Source organism: Triplophysa rosa, linkage group LG3 (assembly GCF_024868665.1).
Source record: "Triplophysa rosa linkage group LG3, Trosa_1v2, whole genome shotgun sequence".
Lineage (NCBI taxonomy): Eukaryota > Metazoa > Chordata > Actinopteri > Cypriniformes > Nemacheilidae > Triplophysa > Triplophysa rosa.
In genome coordinates this window covers 9,203,549-9,212,245 of record NC_079892.1, presented here as the reverse complement: position 1 = coordinate 9,212,245, position 8,697 = coordinate 9,203,549, and the positions used below count along the sequence as shown (strand labels likewise).

Sequence of the window (8,697 nt, the reverse complement as noted above, 5' to 3'; positions counted from 1 at the left end):
ACACACACACACACACACACACACACACACACACACACACACACACACACACACACACACACACACACACACACACACACACACACACACACTGAGTAACCAGGAACTGTGAATGTGCCAGGAGTGGGGAAAACCCTCTATACCATCATTATGTTATATTTCCTGTTAGAGAATAAAGCCAGTGCTGGCACAGTGCATGGATGGAACAAAAACCACAATGACTCAGCTTTAATGCTTTAAATAAATCAAATCATTTATATCTTTTATAACAGGGTCTACAGTGTAAACCTAGACCTTACTGTGAGTATCCATCCATCACTTAATAACCTCAATAATAATATTTAAATGTGGCCATGCTGTAAGATGTGATGTTTTCTGTATCTTTCAGCTCCACTTTCATTATCTCACTGCAAGAATCAGCCGGTCAGCAGTGCTGTATTTTATAATGTGATGCTGTCCACTGTATTGGGATGTGAGGGGAGAAAATGTTCACTGCAACTCAAAATCGCAACATCGGTGAATATAACTGGTGTGTATCATTCTTTTCACACAAAGACATTAGAAACCACGTGCAGAAATTAGGAAATAGTTAAAAGAGAAGACAAAGAAACGTGAAGTAATTATGTATGCATGACTGTCATAAATGACTCATATCTCATTGTTCAGTCTCATAAATCAGTCGACTTACCTGAATACTCAAGTAACTCATTTGCGCACTATTTACATCCCATTAAAATATTATATTGTCAAAACAACATCTATCACATTGTCATTCTCGATATGAAGTTATTTATTAGATGAAAGTTCAAACATTACCTAACCCCAAAGTGCCTTATAATTACCACATTGTTGAATTAGATTGAAATATGCGCATCACTCTCCAGACGAAGTATTTCTGATTCAAATCTTGTCCTTTATTCTTCAGGTAAAATCCGTGGAGTTTCAGTGTGTGTCGACTCTGCAGGAATGATGGGACACTGTCAGATTTATAACTTTGGCCATGCTGGCAGAGAAAACTTTACAGGAAAACAGGTGCACATATCTGAAGCATTCATTAGTTTTAAAAGTCTGTCATTGTAGCTTAAAGGACTCATCGGATGAGCACTTTCAACAAGTTGGTATGATTTATTAGGGTCTTCATGAAATGTCTGGAACATATTTTGCTTAAAAACACTCAATGGCTACGTAAACAAAACCCCTTTTGCCTCGTCAAAAACAGCTATGCTCACAGCAACCCGTTTTGGTGCATGTCTCTTTAAATGATGAGTTACAGCCCACCCCCCTTCCGTCCGGCGAGTCAACATAACACACTTGTAGTACTGCCATGGCAATGCTTTAGCTAAATTATGTTTCGTGAACTCCTCTGTGGTTAGTTTCATTTTAAACGTCTCAAATCATTCGTCCGGAGACAAAAAAATCCGTCACAGCAAACAGCGCATCCTAATGCGCTCACGTTGTGCATGTATGCTTGCCTAAAATCCACGGAATGCGCACCCGCAGATCTCAGCGTAATTACGTGGATTTTAGCGCTTGTCGTTGACAAGTTATAACGTTACACACACAACGTGAGAGCATAACTAGTATGATGTGACAGATTATTTTTTAGCCTAAGGACGAATGATTTGAGACGTTTAAAATGAAACTAACCGCAGTGTTCGCCCCTGTTCATTAGCAAAACAAACAGCTTGCCGCAGCTGAACATATAAATGCACATAATGTATTAACATACATACAGCTAAACTCCAAGTGCCCATTTGCCAAATAACATATAAATATAGAGTAAGTTTAACACTGGCTTTGAATGTTCTGTTTAGCCCATGACTGACTTAGCTCCCTTCGCTATCATATGCTAACGTTATCCTCCTATATTGTATATACGGTACATGTACGTCAATTCAGACTGTTGATAAATATTACTTACATCGGCAGTTTTGTCTCGTTCGGTTTGTCTCGATCCCTCTTGACGAACAACTTTGAAGCTAATCCTGCTTGCACTGTCCCAGGTTGATCAAGCACTCCGGCTTGAAGTGATTCTCTTATGTTTTCTGGGTTGCTAGATGCACCGGGAACCGATTATAGCACTTAAACTTAAACTGATTGAAAAATTTGAATTTTCATCCGATGACTCCTTTAGGATTGCTATCTAAACTGTCTCTGAGTATGATTTGTTTGTTACTTGCAGGCTGATGTGCAAGTGAAGTGTGTTCCGGTAAGACCCGGTCAGCATGTGTTTGTAACTCTCAAAACTGTTCCTAACTACTGTAAAGCCGTAAGGATGCAAAGATACGTCGTCCCTGGTATGAGTGCGTATGTTTTTCCGTCCACCCTTCTCATTACAGCCTTAAATGTGTGTAAAAAAATATTAATAGGCTCTTCAATCAAAAGAGAAAATGCAACTACAAGCCAAATACTTACAGGATACGTCATTATATTTGATGAAAATTGTGTCATCATTTACTCACCTTCGAGTTGTTCCAATTCTATGTACATTTCTTTGTTCTGATGAACACAGAGAAAGATATTTGGAAGAATGCTTGTAACCGGACAGATTTTGCCGCCCATTGACTACCATAGTTGGAAAAAATACAATGGTGGTCAAAAGTGCCCCAGAACTGTTTGTTGTCCTACATTCTTCAAAATGTCTTCTTTTGTGATCAACAGAACAAAAAAATGATAAAGTAATTTTTCCTACTATGGGAGTCACTGGGGGGCAAAATCTGTTTGGTTATAAATGAGTAAATAATGACAGAATTTTCATTTTTTTTGGGTAAAGTATCCCTTTAAGTACGTTAAATGCAGACTAAAAGCATACTTTTATATTTTTTGTTTAAAAGAAGTTGAATAAACTTGTACTACTACTTGAATAAATCAATATAAATAACTTTTTGTAAAGGTACACATGGTGAAGCAACATGTAACATTCATAACATTTAACATGTTGTCTTTTTCTTCAAACACTAGAATGCAGCCATAAAGATATCAGAGATATTGTCTCAGAGTGCATCAGTAAGTTTCTTCATTTTTATACTACAATACTCAATGGAAATTCTTGCATTAAGTTAGATTGTCCGAATGTAAAGTTCCAACACTTTTATCATTGCAGCTGGAAAGCTGAATTATACTGTGGATAAAGGCAGAAGAGAGATAATAGTGGCAGTGACTGATGCTCCTTTAAACACGGATTACAACCTCAGGCTCTGTCATAAACGCAGCGTCATCTGTGCAGGTGAAGGAACTCACAAAACGGTAAGAACCCACAGTACAGCGTTTCCTTGGAATTCGTCGAAAGACTTTGCCATTGTTTGGCTGAACCCTTGTGTGTTTTACACGTGTTTCAGATAAAACCACAAGATCTACAGAGAAGCATCACATTTCAGTACTCGAAGGCTCTGCCTTGTTTGTGCATTGAGGTATTAAATGTTATTTGGTGAAAAGTTTTGGTTCTGAACATGCATTGCCCCTGGTGGAGATGAAACTGTGTACCACCGCTGTGATTTATTTCAGGGCTGGCCTGCCAGAGTAGATGCACGGCGAGTTCAAGCGTGTCCATTCAGAAACGGTACGTGAGGCTCGCTATCTAATTATTTTAAATACATGATGTAAAAAGGTTTTGCCAGGTAATATAAAAATGTGATGTGGTAATATCTAATTTAGATACAGGCTTAGTGTGGACTCACTTTGTTCAACAAAACCTGAATGATTAGAATTAAAACAGAATTGTGAAATAAAAACACATCATGTTACAGTACGTGTGATGTATTGCGTTATGATTTTAAATGATTATTGGGTATCGGTCTACTTTTTTTCTGTAAGATATTATGTCGCGTTTCACAGATTTGGAGGAGCTGTGGTCTGGAATAACCTATGACCCCAACAAAGAGGAGTTGATATGGGAGCCTTTGTGTCCCATCAAAGCATCCGTTTCTCTGTGCCATGCAGACGGAGAGAACCGTTGCCGAGACCTTGGAGATGTTATTTACTCAGAAGGACAACAAGTCTGTTCCTCTCTGATTCGTTGTTCCTTGTTTTGACATTTCTGCCTGTTTATTGTTATCAACCCTGTAATCATTTCATACTCTTTTTACCTCAGGTGATATTCTCTTCTGTGGATCCACACCCTATGCTTTGCACGAAGGTTGAGTGTTGCTTATTGCAGCCCCTTAAACATTTGCTTTTAACATCACTAGCTTAAAGGGACAGTCCACCAAAAAACGAAAGTTTGGTTATCACATACCCATTTCTCCTACCCATGTTGTGTTGTAAATGTAGATTTATTCTGGGCCAGTATGTCTGAAATGCTTCTCGTGTGTCTTGACGAAACAAAACAAATGTTGTCCTTTTGAAGCTTGGTCACCATTCACTATCATTGTATGTAAAAAGTGCAAACAACCTGCCCAACATAGTCTTTCTGTGGGAGAAAAAATCATACCGGTTTGAAACAACAACACATGATAACCACTTAAAAGAATTTCCTTCTTTCAGTGCTTATTTTTTAGGTGAACTGTTCCTTTAAGTAAATGACGGTTCAAAGAAATATTGTAAATAATATGCTTTCCTACCTGGAACGCACTGTTATCTTATTCACGGTGGTTTGATGTATTTACAGTTTACCACCGAAGTGGGTACATGGATTAAATGTCCTTTCATCAAAGGGAATTTCTCAGGTACCCGCAGACTACACCTTCAGCAAACAGTCTGTTTACACAATACATCAAGTCTGCTTTGTTAACGGTTTCCACACTATATCCTCCATTGATAAGTGTCTTGATTTTGTTTCTTTTGACAAGTGTGGAGCGCAAAGCTGAAGTCAAAACACGGTCACCGTTGGGCAGAGATTGTATCGTGGGTGAAAGCTAACTTCTCTGTTTCCCTTTGTGAGACGAAGCCCTTCTCTCAGTGCAAACCGACCGAGAGAATCACAACACAAACCCTTGTGGTAAATCGTCATAAACAGGATTATCAAGCTGTGAGATCATCTTTGATCACATCGGGATAACTGTCTACATAATGTCATTAACACATTTTAGGAATTTTGTTGGGTATCCTCCCTTTATCTTGATGTATGTTGCCTGCAGGCTTCCATCGAAAGCAATTCGCTTTTGAAAGAAAAACTTCACTTTTGTAGCGACTGACAAAAGAGTCTATTCAAAGGAAAATAAGACCATAAAGTCAATCCTGTTTAAGCTTGTTTGATGTCACGCCACTTCTTATTTGTTCCTAGGACAAAATGAGGCACACAACTTTCAACTTGTCCAGAGGTGCGTGCGAAATGTGTGTTTGCATCCAGGTATGCCAACAAAAGAGTTACAGAAACAGTGTTGACAATCGTGTTTTTTCTCTCTGATTAGATTTATTTCATTGCTGAATAATTGCCGTGTTGATTGACAAATTGCTATCAACGTTTTAGTAGCTTTGCAATTTGTTTTTTCTTTTATCATATTTTAGCTAAACCTCACATATTCCATATGTTGCTATGTTCGTTAATCTGTCGTTTAAACACTTCCTGTTCAAAGGTGCAGAGAGTAGATGTTCAGTTTTCAGTTCCAGTCCTCCAGTGCGACTTGGAGTGTTGTGAGTAAATATTTAATGATGATAAAACTGCATCTTGAGATTTATCATCTCTATATTACTACTGTTTATAATGATTATGCAATAAACGACACGCATTTTGTCTCAGCGAATTGGTGCCGTGACCAGGAGAGAAGTTACTATGGAAAGTTTGAGAAGATCATAGTGCCTGCTGCTGTTTTTCTGACGGTGCTCTTGGCAGCTGCTTTTATCGCTAAAATGACAATAAAAGGTAAATTGACACACCTGTTGCCGTGGGCGACAAGGCAACATTTTGAAGTTGTTGTTGGTAACGGCAGAGATGAAACATATGATGACATATGATTTGTATATAATAAAACCATAAATCCTTCTTTAGTTCCCCTTTTACTTTTGAAAATGATAATAACAAACAGTGAATGACAGATGAAAGTCATACATATAAAAGAGTAAGCTTTAACAGATCGTATAAAAGAATTGGTCAAATGAAAATGATGAGTTCCAATGTGTAAACCCTAGCAATCAATTGGACGTAATATAGTCGTGATAAGGATGAAAGCTAATGTTTAGGCCTACGATGTTGGTGCTGTTGATGTTATCTAATGCTTTATTTTGTTTGCATTTGATGCTTGTTTTATAGATGGGAGTAAAAGAACATTGTGGAAGAAACTTAGCGAACGGTAAGTAAACTTGTTAGACGACAAGTCTCCATCCATCTACTTTTCGATCTGTGATTTTAAATCAGTGGAAATTGTGACTCACATGCCACCCTATAGACAAGATCAGACAGGAGTCCCCTCGTAAATCCCCTCTATACAATACTGTTTGTGCAACATTGACTTTTTCCTCAAAAATATTTGTTCAAAAAATTATATTTTAAATAATTATTTTTCACTTTCATGCCATTACAGATGTATATTACTTTCTTTCCTCAGTTGAAAATATGGGGCTACATGGCAAAGCTTGGAAAAGCACATACAGTACATGCATCATTAAATGAATTCATATGACTACTGGATTAATGTTTGTCTGAACACTACATTTGTGAGTATTTAGCGATCAATATGAAATAAAAAAAAAAGTTATCCGTGCGCCACCATTTTTGAATACACCACGTTGATCTTTATGTTTTAAGGATATGCAATGTATCGGCAACTAAATAACCTCAAAATATTAAATGTTTTCTCTCATAAATGTATCATTTTGCTTTATTTTATTTTATTTTTAACAGTTTTTACAGAAACATAAAACAGAAATTGTGCAAAATTTATACAAAAAAGTTTCTTTTACGTATATAGCCTACATAGGCCTATGAGTTCGAGTCCCGGCTTGTGGTCCTTTCCTGATCTCGCCCCCCTTATTTCTCTTACTTTGTTACCTGTCCTCTCTACTACTCTACTGTATAATTAAAAGCAGAAAGCACAAAACATTTGTTTTAAAAAAGTATGCTATACATAAAGTAGGCCTATACACACGAAATAAAAATACAAAATCATGTTGCTTTATTATTATTATTTACTTTATTTATAACAGTTTTTATACAGACAGAAATGGTGCGAAATGTATACAAAAAGTTTGCTATACATATATACATAGGCCTACTGTATGAGTTCGAGTCCCGACTTGTGGTGCTTTCCTTTTCTCGCCCCTCTTATCCCTCCCACTTTGTTTCCTGTCCTCTCTACTACTCTACTGCATAATTAAAAGCAGAAATCACAAAAATATTTATTTAAAAAAGTATACTATACGTAAAATAAACACACAAAAGAAAAATACAAAATAATTTTGCTTTATTACCTATTGGGGTAATTTGGTTTAGTTAAACGACAATTTATGTGCTTTTTAGAGCTTTGCCATTAAGTCACATATGAGATAATAGGATAGTATTTTAATATAAAATGATTTGTCTGTGTTCAACGGAAGAAAGAAAGTCATATACATCTGGTATGGCACACGGGTGAGTAAATTAGGAAACGTTCATATCTGGGTAAATCCTTTAAATAACAAATCATTATTTTTCTTTTGACAGAGACAGTGACACATGTCTGTACAGCAAGTGAGGGTGTTGATTTTGGAACAGTTCTACAGCACACATCTGACAATATTATTAAGAAATACTTTTCTAGTACGCAATATATATATTTTAGAAAACATTTGTTATATTTGCATTAAATGTTTTAACTATGCATTTCTGATGTGTAACTGCACTGGTAAATAATGGATCTGGTTCTCAACGAAGACACAAAAACCCTGAATGCACTGTAAGACGCTTAATATAAAAGCGTCAGGCAAATGCATGAATGTAAATATAAACATTGATAACTTGACCGTAAGTGTGTGAAGCAACTTATTTGTTTCCTGTCACTGAACAACTGCATTTCCCGCTCGTGTTTCCTGCTTTGCACCATCACATTTTATATTGTTTTTAACCTTCGCCGTTTGTACAGCAGGGGGCGGTGTCGCTCTAAAATGATAGATTTGAATTTTTCACTTCTTGCGTTCATATTTCTCTCACGTAATTCTTGAAACTAGGTCACAAATGGGTGGTCAACTACAGACACTTGCTTTAGCCAATGTAAAGTATGTCACAGAAACATCTGCACATATAACAGTGTGCACAATGATAAGAGCTCTGGAAGCACAGATACTGTGGCATTCCTGAATGGTGCAGTCCCGGGAGGGGCTGGATGAAATCATCTTTGGGGTTTTCTAATGAAACATTCCTGAGGTATATAGTAAAGACCAGACAATAGAGCTTCAAGTATATGGCACATACAGCAAAACAATGCGAGATTATGGAGAGATGCCACCATCCCCAGTGATAATCACGTGGTGTATTAAAGATCCCAGGGTTCATAGGGTTTAGCTAGATGTGTGTTGGTGCGGGGCTGTTTCTGACTGAGGTAAACACTAAAACAAACCCATGTGAAAATAGTTGGCCTCAATGACCTCATCGTTGCCTCTAGACTCCACCTGCTGCCTGTGCTTCTTCAGCTGGGAGCGAGGCATTCCGGTTTGATGCATTCCATACGTTCAGTCGCAATTCGGTGCCAAACTCTTCCCTATACCTCACCGAATAAGCGCTCGGCTGGTCATTAAAGATCTGTTTGGGAGAAAATGATTCATAAAACAACTTTGCTGGATCAGATG

General features: G+C 37.4%; 1 protein-coding gene across 5 annotated transcripts in view; it reads left to right on the top strand.

The window, feature by feature from the left end:
- il17rel (interleukin 17 receptor E-like) overlaps positions 1-7,875 on the top strand; it is a 9,214-nt gene extending 1,339 nt beyond the window's left edge. The window contains exons 2-18 of one of the 5 annotated variants that reach the window (XM_057329799.1): positions 273-300; positions 389-529; positions 926-1,032; positions 2,183-2,303; positions 2,962-3,006; positions 3,104-3,246; positions 3,339-3,410; positions 3,505-3,559; positions 3,835-3,995; positions 4,091-4,135; positions 4,607-4,664; positions 4,788-4,966; positions 5,222-5,287; positions 5,514-5,571; positions 5,678-5,800; positions 6,188-6,227; positions 7,577-7,875. In XM_057329799.1, coding sequence (XP_057185782.1) covers positions 273-300; positions 389-529; positions 926-1,032; positions 2,183-2,303; positions 2,962-3,006; positions 3,104-3,246; positions 3,339-3,410; positions 3,505-3,559; positions 3,835-3,995; positions 4,091-4,135; positions 4,607-4,664; positions 4,788-4,966; positions 5,222-5,287; positions 5,514-5,571; positions 5,678-5,800; positions 6,188-6,227; positions 7,577-7,607 — 1,473 coding nt within the window. In that variant the 3' untranslated portion in view covers positions 7,608-7,875. Of the gene's footprint in view, positions 1-272; positions 301-388; positions 530-925; positions 1,033-2,182; positions 2,304-2,961; positions 3,007-3,103; positions 3,247-3,338; positions 3,411-3,504; positions 3,560-3,834; positions 3,996-4,090; positions 4,136-4,606; positions 4,665-4,787; positions 4,967-5,221; positions 5,288-5,513; positions 5,572-5,677; positions 5,801-6,187; positions 6,228-6,482; positions 7,548-7,576 lie in introns of those variants that run through there. The other 4 variants (XM_057329800.1, XM_057329803.1, XM_057329804.1 and 1 more) reach the window with 4 other exon arrangements.
- Positions 7,876-8,697: the final 822 nt, after the last annotated feature.